The sequence below is a fragment of the Rhipicephalus microplus genome, chromosome 2, assembly GCF_043290135.1.
Source record: "Rhipicephalus microplus isolate Deutch F79 chromosome 2, USDA_Rmic, whole genome shotgun sequence".
NCBI lineage: Eukaryota > Metazoa > Arthropoda > Arachnida > Ixodida > Ixodidae > Rhipicephalus > Rhipicephalus microplus.
Window position 1 is genome coordinate 194448380 of NC_134701.1, and position 27072 is coordinate 194475451.

A 27072-nucleotide genomic window follows, 5' to 3' on the forward strand; every position below is an offset into this window, starting at 1 on the left:
TTTAACGCAATTGTGCAGCCTGTAGTAGATTACGCATCCATAATATAATGTGGTATCCGGTCACCAGAAAATACATTGATAAAGTAGAAAGCATGCAATATCGGGAGGTGCGATATATATATATATATATATATATATATATATATATATATATATATATATATATATATATATATATATATATATATATATATATATATATATATATATATATATATATAAGGGAAACAAGTGTACACTTAAGGGCTCGTTTTTCGTGTTTTACACAATATTATTGAGATCTAACAGACAATAATGCAAAGGAAGATATAGGGGAAGTTATTAGGCCAATTGTAATGTAAATGAGAAAAAAGAAAAGTGGGTGAAAAGATAACTTGCCGTGGGCAGGATCCAAACCTGCTACCTTCGAACAACGCGTTCGATGCTCTACCACTGAGCTACCACGACAGCCTTCCCCCCAGCCACTTTATTGGGTATCTAAGTCAATTTAAACATGGGAGTGTCAGTCAGCGCCACTAGCAGCCATGGCAGCGAGTGTGGTACACTCTTTATGAGCCTGTTTGGCGTCACGTAGCACGTGAACTTATTACTAATTGGCAGCTGACCAATAGTCCACCGTATACAACCTAGAGGCACCAAGTCTGCCAGTACGAGACCCTCGTTAATGAATAAGGGTAAGAATTGTATACTTAAGAGCTCGTTTTTCGTGTTTTACACAATATTGTCACGCACCAAGAGCCGTAGAGACAAGACAGCAACAGCGGGGCAGAAAGACACGAGCGTGTATCTTCAGAACGAGGCGCCAACCACACTTCTTCTTCGTTCTCTTTGCCCTTTTTGGCTCGCTAGGGCTCGCCAGCTCACAACTCTAGGTGGCATTATTCCCCCTCCGATTAGAGCATCGACTCGATGCTTATACACAAGGGGACAGCAGGGCCGATAAGGAAAAAAAAAGAGAGAAAGAAACAGTACCTATAGTGCACAGGGCATATGCAGGTGCAAAAAAAATTGCCTGAGGTTGGTCATAAGAGAAAAAACCATGAACTGAGTTCACAGTTCGTTCGAGACCTAACGGACAATGTCAAAAAAAAGGAAATGTTTGCTGCCCGGGAACAATAAGGTGAGTATCACCGCGTAATATAAGGTTTTAGGCGGACGACATGCACAATCTCTGTTCGTGGTGAGTGGCGTTGGGTCGTTGCCGAGCTTCCGTCTGGAATAACTTCGTAATTGACCTTGTTCAACCGCCGTAGTACTTTATAGGGTCCGACGTACTTGCTCAGGAGTTTTTCGCTGAGACCTCGCCGTCTAACAGGAGGGAGTCCAAACCCACACTTGGTCGCCAGGTTGATAGGAGACTTGTCGATGGCGGATATTGTACCTTCGGGCGTCTTCACATTGCTGCGATCTTATGTGCACGCGAGCTAATTGACGTGCTCTTCTGCACGCTGAATGTAATCGTCGACATCAGGAGTTAGTAGCTCTTCCTGGTCGATGCCACAAGGAAGCATAGCGTCTAGCATGGTTTGCACGTCTCGACCGTAAACGAGGCAGAATGGTGCGAACCTTGTCGTCTCCTGGGTTGCGGTGTTGTACGCCAACGTTACGTATGGCAGGATTTCGTCCCATGTTTTATGCTGCACATCCACGTACATAGAAATAATGTCCGCCAGCGTTTTGTTCAGCCTTTCTGTTAAGCCGTTACTCTGGGGGTGGTATGCGGTTGTCTTGCGGTAGTTCGGGTGACTGAGCTTGAAGATGTCGTCCAACAGCTTTGCCGTAAACTCTGTCCCTCGGTCAGTGATGATGAATGACGGGGCACCATGAGGAAGCACAATGTGGTGCATGAAAAACTGGGCGACTTCAGATGCTGTACCGCGTGGCAATGGCTTCGTTTCAGCGTAACGCGTCAAGTAATCAGTTGCGACGATTATCCACTTGTTTCCGGAGTGAGACAAAGGAAACGGTTCAAGGAGGTCCATCCCAACTTGGTCAAATGGCGTACGCGGTGGATCGATGGGTTGTAAGAGGCCTGCAGACTTTACAGGTGGTGACTTGCGACGCTGACATTCGCGGCATCTTTTCACGTAGCGTTCGACACAAGCTGCGAGTTTTGGCGAGAAATATAGCTGTCGAACCCGGTCGAGCGCCCGTGAGTATCCCAGATGGCCGGATGTCGGTTCATCGTGGCAGGCTAATAAGATATCATCACGAAGGTGTTGAGAAACAACTAGAAAAGATCTGCTGCCGACACCGGTGTTTCTCTTCTATAATATGCCGTGTCGTAAGCAAAATGACGGCAATATACAGGAAAGTGGGCGAGGAAAAGACGCGGTGCTGCCTTCTAAATGATCGATGATGGGCCTTAACTCGGGGTCCGCTCATTGCTTACTGATGAGGTCCGCCCCACTGAGAGTCCCCAAGAAGGCGCTGTCGTCTTCTACAGCTGCATGGTCGGATTCCAGAGGTGCCCGTGATAGCGTGTCGGCGTCTTCATACTTTCTACCCGACTTGTATACGATGGTGACATCGAACTCCTGAAGTCGCAGACTCAACCGTGCTAATCGTCCAGAGGGGTCTCGGAGGGTAACCAACCAACATAAAGCATGGTGATCAGTCACAACTTTGAATGGGCGCCCATAGAGATAAGGCCTGAACTTTGTAATCGTCCATATTACTGTGAGACATTCCTTCTCTGACGTTGAATAGTTGGTTTTGGCACGTGATAGAGTGCGGCTCGCGTAGGCAATCACACGTTCGATCCCATCTTGTTTGCACCAGGATAGCTCCGAGACCAATGTTGCTTGCGTCAGTGTGCACCTCTGTGTCAGCGTCCTCACCGAAATGACCGAGTACAGGAGGGGATGACAATCGATGTTGCAGTTCCGCAAAGGCAGTCGCTTGTTCGTCAGTTCACTGAAATGAGGTGTCGTCACGCGTAAGTCTACTGAGAGGCTCCGCAACCTTAGAGAAGTTTTCAATAAAGCGGCGATAGTAGGCGCAGAGCCCTAGAAATCACCGAAGACTTTTTTTTTGTCTGTCGGAGCTGGAAAAGCGGACACAGCGGCAGTCTTCTCGGGATCGGCCTGAACGCCTGCAGCGCTCACAACGTGACCCAAGAACTTCAGTTCATTGTAGCTGAAATGGCACTTCTCAGGCTTGAGGGTAAGGTCCGCGGATCGTATAGCTTCAAAAACTCTCCGAAGGCGACGAAGGTGCTCGTCAAACGTTTCTGAAAAGACAACGACTTGAGGTCAGCGAGAACGGTATCCATTATTCGTTGGAATGTGGCCGGAGCGGAACAGAGGCCGAACGGGAGCACTCGGAATTCATACAGGCCGTCAGGAGTTACAACAGCCGTTTTTTCGCGGTCACGTTCATCGACTTCAATTTGCCAATAACCACTTTTGAGGTCGATTGAGGAAAAGTACTTTGCTTGCCTCAGCCTGTCAAGAGAATCGTCTACTCGAGGCAACGGGTACACGTCTTTCTTTGTGACGTTATTCAGCTTCCTATAATCGACACAAAAGCGAAGTGTACCATCCTTCTTCTTTACAAAGACCACTGGCGATAACCAAGGGCTGCTTGATGGCTGTGTTACATCGTCTTGAAGCATTTCCTTCACCTGCTTTTGATTCGCGCGTCGCTCGGTTGGTGAAACGCGGTAAGGCTGTTGCCGTATAGGGTGCGCGTCACCGTAGGTGGTAATACGGTGTTTGGTAATCGATATTTGACGGATTATCGATGAACGTGCAAAACAGACATGGCATTCTATAAACAGGTCATTAAGCCTTCGTTTGTTTTTGTCAGAAAGCGTTGGATTTATATCGACGCCCCGGAGAGGTGCTTCGGCATTATCGGTTGCCTCGGAAGCAAAACACTCGGTCACATTGGTTACTGGGTAGGCATAGACGATGACAGTACCAGGGAAAAGGTGTCGGCGCTCGTAGCTGAAGTTCGTAACAAGTACCTCGCAGTGGCCAGCCTGTAGGTCTACTAGGCTTCGTGCTACGCAGACACCTTGGGAAAATAGTTGGGATCGATTGCTCTCCGTTACCATTTCACAGTGTGCTGGTTTGTTACACTCAACTTCAACCATAACACTTGAGCGCGGTGGTATTGTCACAGCATCGTCAATTACACGCAGACATACTTTATCGTGGATGGGATTATGCTCTGGTGTGATGCTTCTTGTTGAGAACATGACGAGGCGTTGTCGAATGTCGATGATAGCACCGTACTGCCTCAGGAAGTCCATGCCAATTATCAGGTCTCGAGAACACTGACGGAGAACGCTCAAGCTGACAACGAAGGTAGAACCACGAATCTTTATTCGTGCTGTGCAAACGCCGAGTGGCATGACGATGTGCCCGCCAGCAGTACGAATAGGGCTGAGGTTCCAAGGCCTCGTCACTTTCTTTAGGAGAGCAGCCTGTTTTTCTCTTATTATAGAAAATTCCGCACCCCTGTCAACTAAAGCACTGACTTTGCGACCGTCGAGCAGCACTGGAATGTCTAATGAAATCTTTGCGGAACCAGCTGGTGTGGTCGTCGTCGGAGAATCGTCAGTTTGCGGAAGCGTCGGTAGGAGGCCTTGAGCTTGTCCAGTATGAGCGGCCTCGCCCCCGAAGGTCGCTGTGGTTAGATTTCCCGGCGTGGACTGGGTGACCGACCCTGCGCCACGCTCGAATAGGTGCGGCGATTCGGAGAAAATCGCCGCGGTGACGGGGAGCGTGACTGGTGCAAGGATGACGAAGTTCCGCACTGTTGAGCCACATACTCTTCAATTTCAGGGGGCCGCTGACCGAACCTCGGTGGTGGTGAGTTCGTCGAAAATCCGCGTAGTCCAAGTTGTCGGTAAGGACACTGTCGGTACAGGTGCCCAGCTTCACCACAGTGGAAGCAGAGAGGACGTCGATCTGGCGCACGCCAGACGTCTGACTTCCACGAGATCAGGCGAGGTGTGCGCTGTAATATGGCGCCACTTGAACCGTCTGAAGCATGGCTGGGGCCACGGTGGGATGCGGAATTGCAGGTGTAACAGGTTGCCACAAAGCTTGAGCATACGACATGCGGGGAAAGTCACCGGGTGGTTGATAATCCCGCATGCAAGGCGGTTCTCATAAGGCATGCTGGACTTCATCTCGGACAACACAGGACAACGAGGAGGTAGTGGGCTGCGAGGGCACTGACAGCTTCTGGAGCTCTTCACGGATGACTGAACGTATGATCTCTCGGAAGAAATCCATTTGGCCACCAAAAGCTCCTAAGTAGTCCGTAGTTGAAGCGTTGACGTGCCGTTCGTATGACGGGGCCCGGCGCCTAAGAGTGCTTTTAATGGTGACGGCTTTCGTGAGAAATTCTGACACAGTCTTGGGTGGACTGCGTACAAGCCCACCGAAAAGCTGCTCTTTCACCCCGCGCATGAGGTACCGTACCTTCTTTTCTTCTGGCATGCCGGGGTCAGCTCGGTGGAAAAGGCGCGTCATTTCTTCGACATACATCGCAACCGCCTTCGTTCGGCAATTGTACGCGGGACTGCAGATCGCGCTCAACTCTCTCCTGACGGTCAGGGCTGGCATATGTCCCAAGAAGTCGGCGTTTGAAGTCTTCCCATGATATGAGAATACCTGCCCAGTTCTCATACCAGACACGTGCGCCGTCCAAAAGACTGCAATAGACGTGCCGCAGTTTGTCTGCGTCGTCCCACTGGTTGTGCACGGCAACAAACTCGTAATGAACGAGCCAATCTTCGACATCCTCAAGTGCAGTGCCATGAAAGGGATTTGGCGTTCGCGGTGTGAGTAAGGTGCAATGAAGCGGCATTGTGCCGTTCGTACCGGTTGGGTTGGTGTCGGTAGGGCTGGTCGGAGCTGCCATGTTGTTTGCGAGCAGTCCAAACTCAGGGGATAGCCCTCGGATTCTTCTGCTGGCGCGATGCACAGGTGTGACTACCGGTACGACGCTTGTGTTCCTGCTATGTGGAGGGGTACGGTGCATAGATTACCCAGCACCTTCACCCGTTTGTCACGCACCAAAAGCCGTAGAGACAGGACAGGAAGACCGGGGCAGAAAGACACGAGCGTGTATCTTCAGAAAGAGGCGCTAACCACACTTCTTCTTCGTTCTCTTTGCCCTTTTTTGCTCGCTAGTGCTTGCCGGCTCACAACTCTAGGTGGCTATATTAATGAGATCTAACAGACAATAATTCCAAGGAAGGTATAGGGGAAGTTATTAGGCAAATTGTAATGTAAATGAGAAGAAAGAAAAGTGGGTGAAAAGATAACTTGCCGTGGGCAGGATCCGAACCTGTGACCTTCGAATAACGCGTTTGATGCTCTACCACTGAGCTACCATGACAGTCATCCTCCCAGCCAGTTTATTGGGTATCTATGTCAATTTAAACGTGGGAGTGTCAGCGCCACTAGTAGCCATGGCGGCGAGTGTGGTACACTCTTTATGAGCCTGTTTGGCGTCACGTAGCACGTGAACTTATTACTAATTGGCAGCTGACCAATAGTCCACCGTATACAGCCTAGAGGCACCAAGTCTGCCAGTACGAGACCCTCGTTAATGAATAAGGGAAACAAGTGTACACTTAAGGGCTCGTTTTTCTTGTTTTACACAATATTAATGAGATCTAACAGACAATAATGCCAAGGAAGGTATAGGGGAAGTTATTAGGCCAATTGTAATGTAAATGAGAAGAAAGAAAAGTGGGTGAAAAGATAACTTGCCGTGGGCAGGATCCGAACCTGCGACCTTCGAATAACGCGTTTGATGCTCTACCACTGAGATACCGCGACAGCCGTCCCCCCAGCCACTTTATTGGGTATCTATGTCAATTTAAACGTGGGAGTGTCAGTCAGCGCCACTATAGTAGCCATGGCGGCGAGTGTGGTACACTCTTTATAAGCCTGTTTGGCGTCACTTAGCACGTGAACTTAATACTAATTGGCAGCTGACCAATAGTCCACCGTATACAACCTAGAGGCACCAAGTCTGCCAGTACGAGACCCTCGTTAATGAATAAGGGTAATAAGTGTATACTTAAGGGCTCGTTTTTCGTGTTTTACACAATATTAATGAGATCTAACAGACAATAATGCCAAGGAAGGTATAGGGGAAGTTATTAGGCCAATTGTAATGTAAATGAGAAGAAAGAAAAGTGGGTGAAAAGATAACTTGCCGTGGGCAGGATCCGAACCTGCGACCTTCGAATAACGCGTTTGATGCTCTACCACTAAGCTACCACGACAGTCATCCCCCCAGCCAGTTTATTGGGTACCTATGTCAATTTAAACGTGGGAGTGTCAGTCAGCGCCACTAGTAGCCATGACGGCGAGTGTGGTACACTCTTTATGAGCCTGATTGGCGTCACGTAACACGTGAACTTACTACTAATTGGCAGCTGACCAATAGTCCACTGTATACAACCTAGAGGCACCAAGTCTGCCAGAACGGGACCCTCGTTAATGAATAAGGGAAACAAGTGTACACTTAAGGGCTCGTTTTTCTTGTTTTACACAATATTAATGAGATCTAACAGACAATAATGCCAAGGAAGGTATAGGGGAAGTTATTAGGCCAATTGTAATGTAAATGAGAAGAAAGAAAAGTGGGTGAAAAGATAACTTGCCGTGGGCAGGATCCGAACCTGCGACCTTCGAATAACGCGTTCGATGCTCTACCACTGAGCTACCACGACAGCCATCCCCCCAGCCAGTTTATTGGGTACCTATGTCAATTTAAACGTGGGAGTGTCAGCGCCACTAGTAGCCATGGCGGCGAGTGTGGTACACTCTTCATGAGCCTGTTTGGCGTCACGTAGCACGTGAACTTATTACTAATTGGCAGCTGACCAATAGTCCACCGTATACAGCCTAGAGGCACCAAGTCTGCCAGTACGAGACCCTCGTTAATGAATAAGGGAAACAAGTGTACACTTAAGGGCTCGTTTTTCTTGTTTTACACAATATTGTCACGCACCAAGAGCCGTAGAGACAAGACAGCAACAGCGGGGCAGAAAGACACGAGCGTGTATCTTCAGAACGAGGTGCCAACCACACTTCTTCGTTCTCTTTGCCCTTTTTGGCTCGCTAGGGCTTGCCGGCTCACAACTCTAGGTGGCATTATTCCCCCTTCCATTTGAGCATTAGACCTTCTGGGGGGATGGCTGTCGTGGTAGCTCAGTGGTAGAGCATCGAACGCCTTATTCGTAGGTCGCAGGTTCGGATCCTGCCCACGGCAAGTTATCTTTTCACCCACTTTTCTGTCTTTTCATTTACAATGCAATTGGCCTAATAACTTCCCTATACCTTCCTTCGCATTATTGTCTGTTAGATCTTATTATTATTGTGTAAAACACGAAAAACGAGCCCTTAAGTATACACTTGTTTCCTTTATTCATTAACGATGGTTTCGTACTGGCAGACTTGGTGCCTCTAGGTGGTATACGGTGGACTATTGGTCAGCTGCCAATTAGTAATAAGTTCACGTGCTACGTGACGCCAAACAGGCTCATAAAGAGTGTACCACACTCGCCGCCATGGCTACTAGTGGCGCTGACTGACACTCCCACGTTTAAATTGACATAGATATCCAATAAAGTGGCTGGGGGGATGGCTGTCGTGGTAGCTCAGTGGTAGAGCATCGAACGCGTTATTCGAAGGTCGCAGGTTCGGATCCTGCCCACGGCAAGTTATCTTTTCACCCACTTTTCTTTCTTCTCAGTTACATTACAATTGGCCTAATAACTTCCCCTATACCTTTCTTGGCATTATTGTCTGTTAGATCTCATACATATATATGTCTATATATATATATATATATATATATATATATATATATATATATATATATATATATATATATATACACAATAGCTTTGGACGCATTTCGATGACAGCCTTGCTATAAAACACCAATCTACCGACCTCGACACAAGAAAATCGTGTACTATGATTCAAATTTCTCTATCAACTTAACAAGGAACACTACAGCATCGATAGTGCCGAGATCGCCTCCTTTTCTACAGGTTATGCTACAAGACAGCGACATGCGCTAACAATTACACACTTCTTTACTCGCAACAACTGTTTTAAGTACTCATTTTTTCCAGGGTCATAAGTGAATGAAATCAACTGTCCAACGATGTAGTGTTGCAGCCATTTCAGCGTTTATTCATGTCGCATATTGTTTAATTAGCTTATTTTTTTTCGTTGTGTTAATAACTGTGTTTGACGTGTTGTTTCAGTTATACTTGAAGCGTATTTTATCTATATCAGCATAGACTTTGTACCACTTGTAGTTTGTTTTTCATTGTTTTTTGTTTGCCGTACTAGTTGTATCAAATATTTGTATTCAATCCTGCGAAAATCTTTTAATACGGTTGTCGTATTTGTAAATAAGTAAATAATATTAAAATAAAAATTAAATAATTAGAAGCAATAGAATATTTGTAACGTGTTACGTACTTCTCTATTTCCTATCAAAATCCTGAGTCTGACAGCTTTAGGCTGATTTGAGTCGAATAAATTGCTTCCTTGTCTGCTATGCACAGCATTGCCCACACAGATACATGCATAGAGTGGACACTTACGTCAGTGTGGCCGCCATTTTTCCGTAGGGAAATCACAGTGAAAGGCAGGCTTTCTCAGCTTGATCTACATATCTCGAGAATGGTGAGGATGCAAACTGTTCAATAAAGTAACGCATGATGACGTCACGTGAATACCCCTTATAGGCTATGAGGCAGTCTACACCCCCTTTTTACAGCAGAAGCTGTTATGAGATCACAAATCGGGTATTGTGCGGTGCCGTAGTTGTCTGCTGCCACCACCGCCGCCGCCGGTGTCCGTAACCACATCGCGCGAAATCAGCAAAAAAAAAAAAACACCCTAATGCCGATTACACAGTAGGACTCTGATCCGGGTCCGTTGAGTGCCAGCCCACTATTCTACCACTGAGCCACGCCGGTGCTTGGGACTTGTCGGCAAACTTGCCTTGGGCAGGCTTGGTGTCGGGAAAGCAATCGCGTTAATACAACTTATAATAAATCGTTTTTAAACAGCGAAATAACAACCTCAAGTCGCACAATGCGAATAGCGTAACGAGTGGGTCGTCCAATGCTCCAAACCATTACAAAAGCTTGTTCTTGCTCACCTATTAACTGTGACGCATATCTACTTCAGGCATAATTCCTCATCGTCGTCAGCCACTGCATGAACAATTGGCACAGAATTCCTTGCAAGTGTTTAGCGGATTAACTATTTACGTTTGACTTATGAGCACGCCGTTGTTGTCCATCGGAATAAATCTTAGCAGCGAACTTAGCTACGCCGGGTATTTGAGAGATTTTATTGACGCTTTCTCTTGAGACGGCTGCGCGAATAATTCACAAATTATGTACGGTAGCACTGTCTGCTCTATTCTTACAAAAGTCGTCGAAGTCGTATCACTCTTTGCCTCAAATTACCCTGTCCGTTTTGCTTTTAATCTATGTTCTGCTAATGTTTTCTTGATATTATTGTCTGCTGTTTGACGTTCCAAAACCATAGTGCCTTCTTAATTATTGTATAACTTCGGTCCCACTGAGCGGCAGCTGCATTTTCGTTGGAGGCGAAAATGTTCGAGGCTCGTGTACTTAGATTTAGATCCACGTTAAGGAATCCCAGGTGGTCAGAATTTCCGCAACCCTCCACTATGGGATCTTTGATAATCATATCGTGGTTTTGGAAAGTTAAACCTAAGACATTATTATTGTTATTATCGGCCGCACTGTGGTCCCATCGATTTGTACAAACTTTTTGTTCATATGAAACAAGATCACCCAAATTATTTTCTAAAGCAATATCCTGAACTTAATGACTTATTACTATCGGACGTTTCCTCAGATATACAGCGGCCTCGTTTGCGTGCGATGATGCCACTGGCTTCCGATGTTGTCTCAATGGGCATGTCAAATATATAATTAAAACTTGAATAAAAACACGGATGATGAGTGGAGCCGCGTACTCTTCATGTACGAAACTAGAGAAGGGGGTGGACAAAAAGGCAGATAGATAACCCCTAACATGGGCAACGTACACTGTTTTACTTCTATTACGTTTAAATTGCCTTCGATATGGCTGCTGCTATGATGCGATCGAAGATTCTAAACAATTTATTCAAGCGTATTGCCACGCGCGTTTCTTCTGTTCACTTGTTTCATTCTCTTTTCGCTGAATGACCCGGCAACGACGCTTGACGCCATGCTTTCAAACGTCGCTGACGAAGAAAACCTCGAGGTTGCCGCCTACCTACAGCGCGCTGAAGAAGCTCGCCAACTCGTCCGGCAGCGCACCAAGAATCAGCAGACGACTGACTACCACCGTTACAATGGTCGATGAAGCTTCGTGAAATCCCGGCCCGGCGACCGTGTTTGTGTATGGACACTCATACTGGGGATGGTCTACAGATGCCTTCAAGACCACCGACAGGCGTATCTTTTCGACAGCAGCAGAAACAGTGCCGCGACGTCTGTACAAGTTATAAGCAATTATTAGAGATCGTACGTAATACTCACGTCTGTCACCGTGTTTCACGTTGTTCCCGGTCCCGCTGTCCGGCGCTCCGATCGCCAGGCCATCTTTCGTAATCACCGCTACCGTCATGGCCCTGTCGTTGCTAGAAGCGCCGGTGGCGTCTTCTCCTCTGTTTCTTCGTTCTTCGTCCGATGAATCCCTGTGATCAGAACTCAAAGTCATGCCTTCCTCCATCACATCCATCTTGCTGTCTTTCTTTCTTTTCCCTTTTTTCCCTGTTTTTCGGAAATAACAATGGACCGGCCAAATTACAAGATTTAAGCGATTACTATTTTCTTTATACGTTTAACTTCAACGATTCACCACAAGCCCAGTCAGCCCTCAGCGAGTCGTCCAAGTTTCCTGAAAGACCACAGTCACACGGGCAAAAAAAAAATAAAAAAATACGGAGTGTGTACGGTGCAGCGCTGTCCGACGACGCGACGTGCAAAACTGTGCGACGATCTGCAACCAAGCGTTTAGCAGCTGCCCGCCCGATCGTCCTATTGTCACTGCACGCGACGCACCACACTCGGCGGGACTCCAGCGCCCTGCCGCTTGAGTGCATCGAAAGTATGTAGTGCATGATTGAGCGAAATCGAGGATGGAGCTGTCGAGTCTGCATCCTGAGCGGCGTTTGCTTGTTTCTTTCTCCCTGCCCCGTCATAACGTATACAGTGCAGGCAAGCATTTAGCGCACCGATCACTTCCGAACACCTGTTGCAGCGTGGCATACCTCTGCGAGCTAATAAAATGTAGAAATAAGTGAGTCAAAATGAGACTCGGAGACGTACACAGAAAGCAGAACCATACGCCAGAAGTAATATTCGATATCAGTTTCAATATTCTGATGTCCTCGGTGTAATAATAATAATAATAATAATAATAATAATAATAATAATAATAATAATAATAATAATAATAATAATAATAATAATAATAATAATAATAATAATAATAACAATAATAATAATAATAATAATAATAATAATAATAATAATAATAATAATAATAATAATAATAATAATAATAATAATAATAATAATAATTTATTAATAGTGAAACATTATTTCGTATTATTTCGATCTATTAAGCCGTTGTCTACTTGTTTCTGCATATCGCGAGGTGTGAATTACTAAGGACATGAGACATAGTATGCATAGTAAGGACATGACATAGTAAGGACAAAACATAGTAAGGACATGAAACATAGTTACTAAGGACATGAAACATAGTATCCATCCGTCCGGGCAGCCATCCGTGCGTCCGTCTATGCATCTGTCTGTGTGTCCGTTCGTCCACCTATTCAACACTCCAAGTACTACCATCTCGCACCTTTTCATCATATATTCCTCATATAGAAGCACCACCATCCAGCGGACATTCCAAGGACTGAACGAGAAGAGGCACACGCACACTTTCTTACGGCTGGCGCTTCGTGTCTACTTCCCACCTTTAACCACCTCGAGTTCATGGCATATACTAGTTCACTGTATTCATGGCACTGCGGCCCAACATTCGCTAAACCTTTCTAAAATCAAGGAGGTTACACCCAGCGAGTATAACGTAGCAACCCTTTCTTGTCAGATAGTGCTCAATGTACCTGACAATGGCTGCGCCAAGCATGTACATGCAGAGACTACGAGTAGTTACGTCGTAACTACTCGTAGTCTTGCGCTTTGCAAGTATGTTGATTCCCAGTCACTAACTAGCCCAAGCATCTGTCTTGTACAGGGGCATGAACTCGATGTTTAATAATAATTACCGAGTCTTACGTGTCCAATTTATACGATATTATACAAGGTCCGCCGTAGGGAAGGACTTCGGAAATATAGATGACCAATAGTTCATAATGTGCATGTAAATTTACTTATTCCAGAATCTGCCCCGCCACGGTAATCTAGTGGCTAAGGTACTCGGCTGCTGACCCGCCGGTCGCGGGATCAAATCCCGGCTGTGGCGGCTGCATTTCCGATGGAGGCGGAAATGTTGTAGGCCCGTGTACTCAGATTTAGGGGCACGTTAAAGAACCCCAGGTGGTCGAAATTTCCGGAGCCCTCCACTACGGCGTCTCTCATAATCATATGGTGGTTTTGGGACGTTAAACCCCACAAATCAATCAATTAGCCCAGAATCTAGTGTTTCTCCTTAATCAATTAGCCCAGAATCTAGTGTTTCTCCTTAATCGTAATGCGACTGCCATTACCGAAATTGAACCCGCTCCTTTCAGGTCAGCAGCAGAGCACCGTAACCATTGTCCCATCGCGTGGGCACCACAAACTGGGTGTCAGCTTTCTTCGGCTAAGCCTCGGATAACTCTATAGATGTGCGTAGGCATGAATGCAGAAAAGAGCAGCGGCAAGCATTCACGATTACCACGCTTGCGAAAACAAACAAACAAGAACGAAAGCCGTAAATCTTGGCGCAGCTGCTCGGCCGGCCATGGTGTTCAAAGCGAAGCTCAAGCTGTTGCTTTAGCACAGACCTCTTCCGCACTCTATCATACAGAAACAAACCAGAGTTCTAATGCGTTTGCTTGTTTGAATTATTGCCCGCCTCGATGGAACAGGGGGTAAGGAGCTTGGATGCTGATTTGAAGGTCGCTGGTTCGATGGAGGCAAATAGTATAGGCCCCGTGTACTGTGTGGTGTTTCCTTAGCCCTCCACTATGGTGTACTTATATTCATATAATCCTCTCATGGTTTAGGGACGCAAAACTCTACATAATATTATTATTATTATTATTGTTGTTGTTGTTGTTGTTGTTGTTGTTGTTGTTGTTGTTGTTGTTGTTGTTGTTGTTGTTGTTGTTGTTGTTGTTGTTGTTGTTGTTGTTAATTGAATTATTCGCAAACGTTTCAAATGCATATCAGTGTCATTCGCTCAGCGTTCCTACGCATCGGTGTATAGCAGCATGGAAACGAGTGTACATATGCACAGTAAACTAGAAATAAAAATGTTGTTTCTTTCCGAGCATGACCGAAGGGTCCCTCGTTCATTCGACTTTTCTAAGGCGGAAATATATCGAAGTCACACGTTCGGTTATTACGTACCTCACACTAATGTCACTTTCATCACTAATAATGCACTTCATTTGCTTTAGCGTTCCATGATTACCTTTCGCTATTTTAACTTTCACCAACTCACTACTACTGTGGTTTCACGATTATCATAATACATATGCAGTCATGTTTTCACACGCTTTGCTATTATGTGCGCTCTCCTAGACGTCACTAAGCCGAGTCACGTGAACGCCTCTTTTGATTGATTAATTGATTGATTGATTGATTGATTGATTGATTGAATGATTGATTGATTGATATATGGAGTTTAACGTCCCAAAACCACCATATGATTATGAGAGGCGCCATAGTGGAGGGCTCCGGAAATTACGACCACCTGGGGTTCTTTAACGTGCACCCAAATCTGAGCACCCGGGCCTACAACATTTCCACCTCCATCAGAAATGCAGTCGCCGCCGCCGGGATTCGAACCCGCGACCTGCGGGTCAGCCACCGAGTGCCTTAGCCACTAGACCACCGCGGCGGGGCAACGCCTCTTTTAACAAAAAATGCTTTATGGCTGGGTGCTGCAAGTATTCACTGACCTCCTTTCTGTCACGGAAGTGACGTCATTAATATGTACACAAACAGGTGACAAAAAAACAAAGTTTCGTTGACTTGGACGCCCTCTAAATTGAAGCCACGACCTCTCGGTTCGCGACGACCAGCACCAGCATTCTACGTACGGCGCCACCAATTTTTCGAATGCGCTAAATATGGCCGAAGTCTCTATGCGGAAGCTTTCCACGACATTTGCTACGCCAGAGGATTGTTTTTTGTGTCTACTTCTTTATCACATTGATTTCAAGCTTTCGCAAATACGAATTTAAGAGTCAAGAGAGCGCCGCTTTTTTTCAATTTTTTAAAATCACGCGACCATCGCAAGGTGAAAACACGTGCGTCGCTCGCGTGCTTCGATCCACGAGACCTTCAGGTGGTCACATGAGGGGATCTTCGGTGCATTTTCGACAATATCGAGGTTATGCCATTTTGGAATAGAATTAACAGTTCTGTAACGGTTAGGGTGGTTGGTTTTTCTGACAGCCTCGTCAATAGTTTTTCCTTCTCCTGAATGAAAGCAGGTGTCACGAAACGAGCGCTCAAAAACGGGCGCGCCGCCAAATTCTCGCGACGAAGCGCCGAGAGGTCAACGATAAAAAAAAAGAAAACAAGCATCCAAAGACTCCCCGGGCGCGCGTCCTTCTCCTCTCGGAAGCGTAGGTTCGCCGAATAACCTCCTCACCCCACATCGGTGGCCGAGCAAGCTCTGGAAAATTCTAGATGGAAAGGAGCGTGGTGATGCCGGGTTCGGCCTTCGAACCATCTCGCCCTCTCCCCAGCCTTCGCTGCGCATCGCGCCGACAAAATGATGAGAACTTTCTGGAATCTCGCGCCAAAGGTATTTAATCGAGCAGCCGAGATGAGAGATGAGGAGAAGACGGAAGTTAGCGCCAGAGCGCGTAGGGATTCCGCTGTGTAGCCGGCGAAGGTTTTGTCCGTAGTGACAAAGCAGGAGAAGAAGAGGATTTCCACCTGAGGGGTGAAGGCTCGAGCTACAGGCAAGAGCGTGTGTCTACCGCTATCGAGCGAAGACGCGTGACAACAGCTGCGTGTGTGAAGCCGACGTGTTTCGGCGAAGGTTGAAGCTTGGAGAGTGGCCAAGTGAAGACGCGAGGTTTCCCAGAAGAGAAACTTTGGGGGCAGTCGAGGTTTCCTGGAAGAGAAACTTCGGGAGCAGCGGAACGACAACAACGGCTGGACTTTGAGTGAGTGATTCTCGGAAGAGTATCATCCAGACTTTTGTTCCAAGAACTTTGGACTGAATAGGTTTCCTATCTCTTTAGTCTTTAAGAGTCTTGGATTTTCAATGCATGCGACTGCATTGTAGTGCGTATGGTTGTCTGTGTCCGTTGTTTCGAGTGTGGCTGATTGTACTGTGTAGTACGTTGTTTGATTGGAGACATATTGTACTCAACTATTGTGGAGTGTGCATACTTGTGTATTGTTATTGATCTTGCATTATTGAGAATATAATTTTGTTTTGTTATCAACTCTCGGCTCTGACTTATTCTTTGGGCCACAGCCGGCGTCCGCTGGCACGCCAAATAGGACCACTTCTAAATTGTCCACGCTTTCGTGGTGCGGTTCGGGGAGGCCGATACTTTGGCCCTTGGAATTACCTTGGGGATCGCCTCCCGAATTAACGGGACCAGTTACAGCAGGAAGATCATGCTGCTCCCAAACTAAACATACAAAACACTTAGCTAAATACAACAACGTTTTCAGGTACTCTTTTTTCCCTCAAGCAATCCGAGATTGGAATTGTTTACCAAACTATGCTATCAAGTACATATGTCCCTCCAAAGTTTTATAATCAAGGTATAAATTGAGGATGCATGTATCGGCATATGCAAGCTCGCTGCGTTGTGCAGCGACGCGTGTCACTTCTCAGTAGATTCTATACTGCCGTGATAGATTGAGTGTATTGAGTGTCAAATTGTTACTTTGCGTTTCTTTCTATTGTTTTTTTGCGTGCTGAATTTTCTAGCGTGCTGTTGTTTAGTGATTTTGTCATTTTTGCAGCGTTTGTATAAGTTACGTCAGTGCATATGCGCTGTCTGGTTAAACTCAACTTATGTGCGCGCCTATTGAAACTATGGTTGTTTGAATATATATCTTGCCTTCTAATATGCTGTATATTACTGGTATTGTTTAGTAGCGTTTGTAAAATTTATGTAGAGAACATATGTGTTGGCCGGTTCCACCCAACTTACATACGCACCTGCTTGAACTGTGTTCTTTTGATTATGTATCGTACCCCCTTTCCTGCAACAACCTCTGATGTGAGGATAGCACTATTTTGAAGTAAATAATGACTAAATAAGCAACAAACTATTAGTGAAAACCGAAACAGGAAGCTGCCTCATGCTGGGTATGCGATGACGTCAAGAAATGCGCTACACGGCGCCACGGCTGGCCGCGGTGTAAACATAGCACAGATACTATTTTTATCTGACGAAAATCAAGTTGGTGCTTTGGTAACAGAAATCACAAGACAAGACCGGGTTGATTGGCGGATTATGGGAGAGCTTTCTGCCCTGCAGCAGGCGTAGCCAGGCTGATGAACATGGTGAGGTGAGGAGGGACTAATAAACAAAGCTAAAAACTCCTTATGTTTTCTTTTTCGTATAGTCGTAATATTATATATGTCACACTTAACTATAAATTTACTTTACGGTTTATCTGACGTCTGGCCTAATGGTTGATTGTCTAAACTTTTGGTCGAGTACCAGAAATGGGGAGAGTATCCGGGCAATCTGCTCTTCGCTCATTATGGATCTTCAAACACGCAGATCGCAAGACCTAATCCCGGCTGCAGCGGCTGCTATTTCAATGGAGACGAAAATGATGTAGGCCCATGTGCTCAGATTAGGGTGCACGTTAAAGAACACCAGGTGGTTGAAATTCCCGGAGCACTCCACTACGGCGTCTCTTATAATCATAATGTGGTTTTGGGACATTAAACCAAACATATCAATCAATCAATTAATGTAGCTTTATTATGCTTCATTGTGAAGCAGTGTTGTAAAGTTGAGATATGTGGAATCTTGCCTAACCTATTAAGTTTCGTAAAAGAAAAACGCGTCAAATAGATATCCAATGCACAGCAAATCTATAACATCACCCGGCATGCCAGAAGGACTTGAATAAAAAAAATGTGCGACAGTTGACACTGCGTGTCACTGTCGCGCGTCACTACTAAAGCAAATGATACACGTATTGCGCTAGCAATAATTAATCTTATTAGCATCAAACAAAGTCATTTCGCGTCGACATCTAAGGTGACGCTGTTCCTGAAGGCAAGCGGCTGTGCCTGCTGCCGACAGTCGCGTGCTCTGCTGAACAGGACGCAGCCAGGACGCCTTGCCAGTGCGAAAGCACGGGCGCAGCATCCGAATACTGCGATGCGAGCCAGTCCGCCAGGTGTTTAAGCCAAAGCACGTTCGTCAGTGGCTCGAACTTGGTAGGTCTCTTGCTCAGCAGGTCGGCGATCCTGACACACACGTAGGCTTCGTCCTCGGCTTTCACGAACTCGTGGAAGCGCTCGAAATCTGTGAGCTCCACTCGTGTTCCTATGCGTATTCTCGCCAGCTGGAGTCCCTGGAGCCGGACTTTCAGCCCCGCGCTGTGGATGCGTACGATGTGGCCACGCAGGGTGAACTCTACTCGGGGTGAACACGTTGGGCGAACCAGCACGGCGCCGGCAACTGGGAGGCGGTGTTCGAACTCCAGTTCGGCTTCGGCAACGGCTAGAGCCCAACACGCTTGCCCAAGCACGCTTAGGGCCTGTTCGGGATCGGTCAGCGCGTAATTCGGAAGGGGACTCCATCCGGACTGCATCTCGGTCACCAGGTAGTCGGCTACCAGTTCCTGTTCCTCACAAGATGCAGCTGAACGCAAAAGCAAATCATCGTCACTCTGCATTCGAGCATTTGATAACAGCCTCGGATACTTGTCCCTTACGAAGCTTGTTTTAGCGCCCACGAAAAAGGCCGAAGTACGGTTGTCCACGCTGTCCTTGAGATTGCTTAGCTCTCTGGATACTCTGAGGCGTGATGCATGCCACGAGACATCTGACTCGCGGAGCCGAAGCACACGCACAATCCCGTCTCCTTGACTTCTCTGCACGTGAAACACATCTCCGCTGCCAGGCTCGTCCCAACTAAGCTTCGCCGCCTGGCAGTCCTCATGCAAAACTTGCAGAAAATCGACGGGCTTTGAGCGCTTGCACAGTGCCAGAAGCGGAAACAACGGCGTTGTACTCATCACCTGGTTGCAGCAGTCAGCTTCTGCGGCGGGCCGCTCATTGTGCTTGGTGATGGCGAGGCTTTCGAAGCTGTCCGCTGAGCTGCTCTGCGGAAAAGGCGCGACGGCGAGCGCGGACTTTTTCCACTGACCGCGTGGCTCGCACGATGAAGAGTGCGCCGTGGAAGTTGTGGTCGTACCCGAGCCAGCTGTGCGCAAGCGCCTAGTTGTCTTCGTCGGTGAGCGCCGTATAATCGTTGGCAGAGGATTGGAACTGGTGTCCAACTCGATCTGAAAGTCGTCCGAGTTTGAATTACGAGGGTTACTTTCGGGTATTCTGCTTGTTCGTTCAGTCAACGAGGTATTCAGGTACGCCCCTCTGAGTTCACCCGTAGACTGCTCGCCTTTGGCTCGCCATGCACTTCCCTTTGTCGTAGTTGCATCGTGTGTACCACTAGCTGCTGGTTTAGATAGGATATCTTTCCTCACGTGATCTACCACACTGGCTGCGACTTCACAATGTTCTTTTGCTGTAGCGTGATCTCTGTTCTCAAGCTTCAAGAACGGGTTTGGGGTCGCCGCACCGTCGACGCACAGGCGACTGTCCGCGGCAAATGCCTGGTCTACGTCAGAGCCGCTTACACTAAAGGATCGCTGTGGAGGCGCAGACTTGCTCGGCTGCACGAGTAGAGATTTTCCTTTGTTCGCGGCGTAATGAGAAACACTCTCAGGTTCGCTGGACACAGGCGAAAGCGTCGTTTTCGATACATCAACCTCACTAGCCGGAGCTGATTGCATTTGGTGTAGAAAGCTGATGCGTTCAGGGGAAGCTGTAGTTACTGAAGGATCCACTTTTCCCGCGCCGACCGGTGAGTCATCTGCAACCTTCGATGTCCACATTACAGGCTCAGAGATTGATTGTCCCACTAATTTCCGAGGTAACTCGTCGTTTTCTTTTTCCATTCTAGACGGCAGGTCGTCGTCAGTAAGTTGTGGTGACGGTGGTAGGTAGACAGGTCGGTTGGCAGGTAGGTAGGCAGGGAGGTCGGGATCACTCACTTCCAGCGTGCTGTAAAGAGCAGTGCCTTGGCTTCTGTAGCGGCCTCGAAGCCAAAGGGCAGCGATGACTAGAAGTACCGTTATGACCATAAGGACGAAGCAAGCCACCAAAAGGCACAGAGCTGTGCGGTGGGCGCGCCGCAGGTATTGCTTGCCCGGCTTCTCGTCAGACGGCAAGTCATTCTGGTCTGGCGATTCATAGCGGAAGCTTTCTCGGCGTCGCAGTCTGTCGCGCGGTCTCGGCCCTGTGATCACCGCCGCGTGGCCTTTGTAGCCGAACATCCAGCTCTCCGTTGTGTGGTTGTACGCACCACGAAAAATCGGGTCCTTCCCTTTCATCCGAGTCGTATTCGCGGAGAGTGAACCCGGGGCGTTTCCCGGCATGTCTCCTTCAAAAGAACGCAAGCGTCGCGTTTTGAGTCTGGTCCAATTACCGAGAGCAGCCGTAGTGTGAGAGCGCTGAGATGTCTCGAGCCATATTCGTGCTTCGTTGGCGTTCCTGCTAGCTGTGTCTTTGCGACTACTTACTAAGCTCCTGTTGTACGTGATATGCTCTTTGGCGATGTCCAACATGAAATGCGGTGCTGGAACACTCGGCTCGTCGAAGGCGTGCTTGTATCCATCTGCGTTCGGGGCGTCATTGCGATACGCGTTTTCTTCAGAAACGCTCTCACCGTAGCGATCATCCCGGCGAGCGCGGGCGTCTGCCATAGGGATGGCGTACACGATGCAGAAGGCGGAGCAGAGTGCGCAAACTAGGCGTACCATTACTCTTCAACAGAAGCAGAATATCCAGCCAGGCGCCAGTGAGAACTCAAGCACTTGACCATAACAGTGAAACAGCTGCTTTCGCCAACCTCCTTTTCACAACTTCTTTCTCTTTGAAACAGCCAGCCGGATGCACGTGAACGACTCAGCCCGAAAGCGAAGACAGTTATCTTAACGTTAATCGCAACTGTGTGTCATTAGCCAAGTTATACAAAAACGAATGCAAGGTACATCCTGTCTACAAGAATGTTGCTTTTGTTTTGTTTTTGTTAAATATTGCGTTATCAAAAGCATAGCCAGAATTATTACTTTTTTTACAGGGTAGAGCTCTTGAAGCTCTTCGCTGCGCCGGGTATTACGAATACTATTTATCATCATCGTGAGCCGGCGTGCACTCGTTTCATTCTTATCGACTTCTAATTTGTTCCCAAGACACGTGCGCCGATTTTTACGATGTGGAATGCAAATGCTATATGACGGGAGAGTCTGTTACGTGACTAGAGATCACGTAACACCACTCAACAACTCGTCGCGGGACTGAAATCGCGTAACATCACGTAACATATATTCACGTGACTAAAATTTCATAACATCACGCAACATATGCAGTCGCTTCACCAAATACCACGTTACGCTTAGTCGTGAGACTAAAATGAGGCATCGCGTAATCGTTAGTCACGCTACATGTTCCCGTCAAAACAAAAAGCACGTAGCAGCTCATCAAGTGACTAAAATCATGACGTCACGTAACAGGCAGCCACGTGACATATCTAGCCAAATCTATTACTACTAGCAAACATTTAGCATCTCAAGCGAAACCTAGGCATAATAGCGAAAATTAGCTAGCTCGACCAGTATAGCTCCGCTGTTGATTCTGGCCGTACGCCAATAGTAGAAGCAGCGTACCTTTTTTTTTCTGGGGTTCGGGGTAGAGAAAAAGAAGAAAGGGGGGAGTGTTCAAGCACCTTGTATTTATGTTCTTCCATGTTTTATGCATGCACGTGTTGTGTGTTTTATGTATGCCTGTATAAGTATACGTGCAAAATTTACGAAAAGTAACGCAGCTTCGCCCCGTTCGCGTGAGGACGGAGGTAGCAGTGGCATTCTCCTCCTCCTCACCTTCACTAAGCTTTCTCTTTCTTGGGCTTTCTTGCTATCCAACTCTGTATTCGTACTTCCTCCACCTCTCGCTTTCTGTCTCATTTAACTCCATCTCTTTATCTCAATCTTTTTGTGCTTTCTGTCTTTCATTTCTTGTGTTTCTCTCTTTCTTTCGAAAGTATGCTTTATGGTTTTGAATGGTTTGGAGTCTCCATTTCTACTCTTCTCACCTTCGCATCTTTCCTCTTCTCCCTCGCTACCCTTTCCATTCCCCTCGCTATGCTGTACTATATAACGTTATGCTGTACTCTGCTAGCCACTCACCTTCGGATGGTCTTCACGCGGATTCGAATCTAACCTCGCGATGAAATATGTTTCCCCTAGAACTTATCTCATTCTCTATTTTCATTTCCTTTATTGTGCGTACTGGGGTCTTCGACTCGCCGCTGTCGTTTCGCAGCCATTTCTTGGGCAAACTGTTGCATTCTTCATGTTTAGCGGACCAGTAGTTAGTAGCAGGATTTGACCGACTTTGCGGCGCATAACCGTTCTCAATTATGATAGTATTCTGTTGAACATGGACATTTTACGGCCGGATGTCACAGCTTCACCGCTAAAAACTCTAGGCCTGCGCGCGACAAGCAGCACTTTTACAATGAACTACGTACGTCGTAAACTTCATGTACGTCGTAAACCAAAACTACGCAATAATTATGAGATGCACCGTAGCGATGAATCCCCGAACTTTCAAACATCTGGTGTTCTTTAATTTGTCACATCGAGTCCAGACATCAACGACAAGCAGCTTGTTCCAGCCTACGGGACGCAGGGCATCCAGGCTACTCAAGAACAGCAAAGGCGGCCCCACTCCAGGGGGAGGTCGCGTTCCAGAAGAGGTTCTAGACCCAAGGCCCGCTCCCAATCACGGGGGCGCTCGAGTTCTCAAGGTTGTGTTCTTTAACGTGCATTGATACTGCACGGAACACGGGCCCTTAGCATTTCCATCGGAATTCGGTCACTGCGACAGACATAGGATCCGCAACCTTCAGATCAGCAGCCGAGCGCCGTCACCGCTATACACCACCACGGTGGACTTCTGGTCCACCACGCCATAAGTAGTCGTAATTTTGACAGGTAGGGAGGCACACACTGTGTCATTTATTGATCATTCTGTGGAGACGCAAGGTAACCACTACAAGTCTGCTAAGGTATTGCGTCCGCTTCGTGATGCTGCGACTGATGACGATCTGGCCAAGTTTCCCCGAGTAGGCAAGTTGCATCATACATACCGCAGGCTCACATGCATGAAGCCATGGCTGCGAGCGTGGCTGAAGGAACAAATAGTATAAATGGAATGAGAAGTACGGAAGGCGGCATGAATGGATGTGAAAAAAAAACAATAAAAACAGCACATAAACACGGAAAAATAAAGAGACCCGAGGATAGTAGTAGCGGCGGTCGAATCAGTCGGTGAAGTAAGCAGCTGTAGAGTTCGCGCGTTCTTACCTCACTGCGAGCTCTCCTCACGCGAAGTGTGGCGTCAGAGATGTGCAGCTGCGCCACAAGACGTCCAGAAAAAGTAACGAAGAGAAAGTTCCTAAAGACAGGTACGGTCCGGAAAGAAACAAAAAAAAAACATTTCCGCGCGAGCCGCCTGCGCACAGGAAAAGGACATGTGCATGATAGGGTAATAAATAGACGGGAAGGCGCGAACGTCTCAGGAAAGCTGCATCAAGAGACCAATAAGGCAATAGCGTGTCCACAGCGGTTGCCTATCCGACGTGTCGTCTTGCTAAAATCTGTTGAGCACTCACTGCCGTAGAGTCAACAGTGCCTGCATCGCCGTATGGGTTGATGCGGACTTAATGCCTACTCAATATTTAAGCTTGCTTACAATGCTTACAATTGCATTTGTGGGGATTCAGTTGTCAACTTTCAGCTATCCAGCTAACAGCTGGCGTGGCTCCGTTCCGACTGTCACTGTTTGTATAGAGAGCTGCACAAATTTAATGCCATATATGGCGGTGACACATCGGGTTTTGTGTTTGCGACTGTTTCTGTCTTGTTAATTTGTTTGTTGCAAAGTAGTATGTCAACACTGCGTTGTGTACGGGCCCCTTAGCACATACAGGCTTCATTTTTGCCGCTTTTGGCGTGGGGTGACTGTTAGAAATAAACTTTTTTTTTATTCTTGATTGTTAAACTTCACGAGAGCACCACTTTTCATATTTTCAGACTATGGGTTGTATCTACGTGATTTCCTTTCTGACCCGTTGTTTCTTTTTCTCTTAAGCAGTCAGTCTCGGTGTCCTGGCACAGCACATGGTTTCGGAATGACTAAATCCGTAAGTGTAAAACAGAAAGCCTCGTAGTAGAGCCACCAAAATCACGTCACATTTACGCCGTATATGTCTCCGGGATAAAGAATTCCCACTGTTTTTCTAACAATTGTGTATATTTTCCTCGACTTATACTTCATCTATTCGATCCTTAACACAAAGATCCGAAAAGAGGTTCCCGCGTGCATTCGTCCAATGCCATATTACCTATAATAACGTGATGCCTCTAGTGCAGTCTAAATATAAATTACAGACTTACACGCTAAGGCTGGCGTGATTTACAGCTCACTTCAGCCGAGCCAGCAGCAGCCGCGACTGTACACACCCACTTGACACATATCACCAGCATGACTGCGCGGTAGCGCTACAAATGCTACCATCCTTTCTCTGTCCTTTTTATTTGTTCTTTTTCTCCACTTCACCCTATCGAATGTATCGAGAAGTGCTAAAGCCATTGTGCATCAGCTCGTGGACTAAATCATCACGGCAGCCTGCAGAATCGACGCCCCCTGTAACAGCTGGCTCCGTTTCGACTACCACAGTTTGTATAGAGCTGCACAAAATTAATGTCCTATATACGGGCGATACATCGGGTGAGCAGTCGAGTGATCAGCTTTCGAACACGAGACTGTTTCTAGGTGTTCTGCGAGTAACTTTAGCTGTCGAGTGTAGAGTATCAACAGGAAGGGGATGATTGGGGAATATATAGTTGGTTCATGTCCAAGTCTTGATTATGCGCCGTATTAAAAGCAATACCGACGAAGAAGACGTGGAGACAAACAAAAGCGGACGAGACAAAATGCAGCTGTGAACGGTGAAAGTTACGGTGTCGTCAGCTTCTCGTTGTCTCTACGTCTTCTTCGTCGGCATTGTCTTTAAAACAGCGCCTATTCGAGTCTACGCTATAACTTAGTTGGACGTCTAAATAAGGCAGAATTTGGGGGGAACACGGAGGCTTCAACATACGAAAAAATTGGCAGATCCCACGTACAGTGGGAATCGGTGATATGCGAAGCACAAATGAGGAAGGTTGATATATGCCACTTTAAAATCACCACAACACTACGAGGTGGAGGTAAATTATGCCGTGCACGACTTCCGGGTCATGAATAACATAATTGGATGTGTCGTTTACCTTCGTCCTATATTCCTGTCACGTGATGTTAAATTTAGTATATGTGAACCTAGCTAAACGGCCGCGAGCACTCTACGCACGCGTATCGTGATTATCATATTTGCACCAGTCGTATACCTTCGTCAACTATTGATGTCACGTAACACCAAATTTGTTATACGTGGAGCTAGCGAAACGGCCGCGAGTGCATCATGAGGGTGGAATGTAGTCATGTTGTTACATGACACGCATGTCATGATTATCATGTTTGGATGTGTCATTTTCCTGTGTTGTCCATTCACGTACCGTAATACCACATTTCGTATATGTGACGCTAACGAAATGGCCGCGAGCGCATCGTGAGCGTAGCACGTAGTCATGTTACATGACACGCATGTCATGTTTATCATGTTTGCACCAGTCTCATACCTTCGTCATCCATTGACGTAACATGATACCAAATTTCATATATGCGACGCTAACGAAACGACCGCGAGTGCATCGTGTGTGTGGCATGTAGTGATGTTGTTAAATGACACGAATGTCATGATTTTCATGTTAGGGTCTGTCGCTTGTGTTCACCATGCAATCATGTCATGCCATACCAGTTTTGCAACTTGTCGTGCGAACAAAACCACCGCAAGAGCAACAATATCATGAAATGTAAATTATGACATACACGACATGCATGTCAAGATTTTTATGTTAATACTAGTTTAATGTGTCCTTCATACAGTCATGTTATGCCATACCAAGTTTGGTATGGATACCCTTATCGAAACGGCCAGGAGAGCTAAAAGTCGTAGGTGGCTAAATAGATAGATAGATAGATAGATAGATAGATAGATAGATAGATAGATAGATAGATAGATAGATAGATAGATAGATAGATAGATAGATAGATAGATAGATAGATAGATAGATAGATAGATAGATAGATAGATAGATAGATAGATAGATAGATAGATAGATAGATAGATAGATAGATAGATAGATAGATAGATAGATAGATAGATAGATAGATAGATAGATAGATAGATAGATAGATAGATAGATAGATAGATAGATAGATAGATAGATAGATAGATAGATAGATAGATAGATAGATAGATAGATAGATAGATAGATAGATAGATAGATAGATAGATAGATAGATAGATAGATAGATAGATAGATAGATAGATAGATAGATAGATAGATAGATAGACTCAAAGTTGCCGAAGTTCGCTAAGAAATGCTTCGCATCTGAAGGAATCCTT

At 46.5% G+C, this 27072-nt stretch overlaps 1 protein-coding gene across 2 annotated transcripts in view; it reads right to left on the reverse strand.

Annotated features, from left to right (window-relative positions):
- The window catches only part of LOC119170523 (sialin-like), a 121605-nt gene that overhangs the window by 83735 nt on the left and 10798 nt on the right, over positions 1-27072 (reverse strand). Inside the window, exon 2 of one of the 2 annotated variants that reach the window (XM_075887185.1) lies at positions 11567-11724. The exons of the other annotated variant lie outside the window; for it this stretch is intronic. Within the exon in view, the coding sequence (XP_075743300.1) occupies positions 11567-11654 (88 nt within the window). The 5' untranslated portion in view covers positions 11655-11724. The remainder of the gene's footprint in view (positions 1-11566; positions 11725-27072) is intronic. 2 annotated transcript variants of the gene reach the window in all.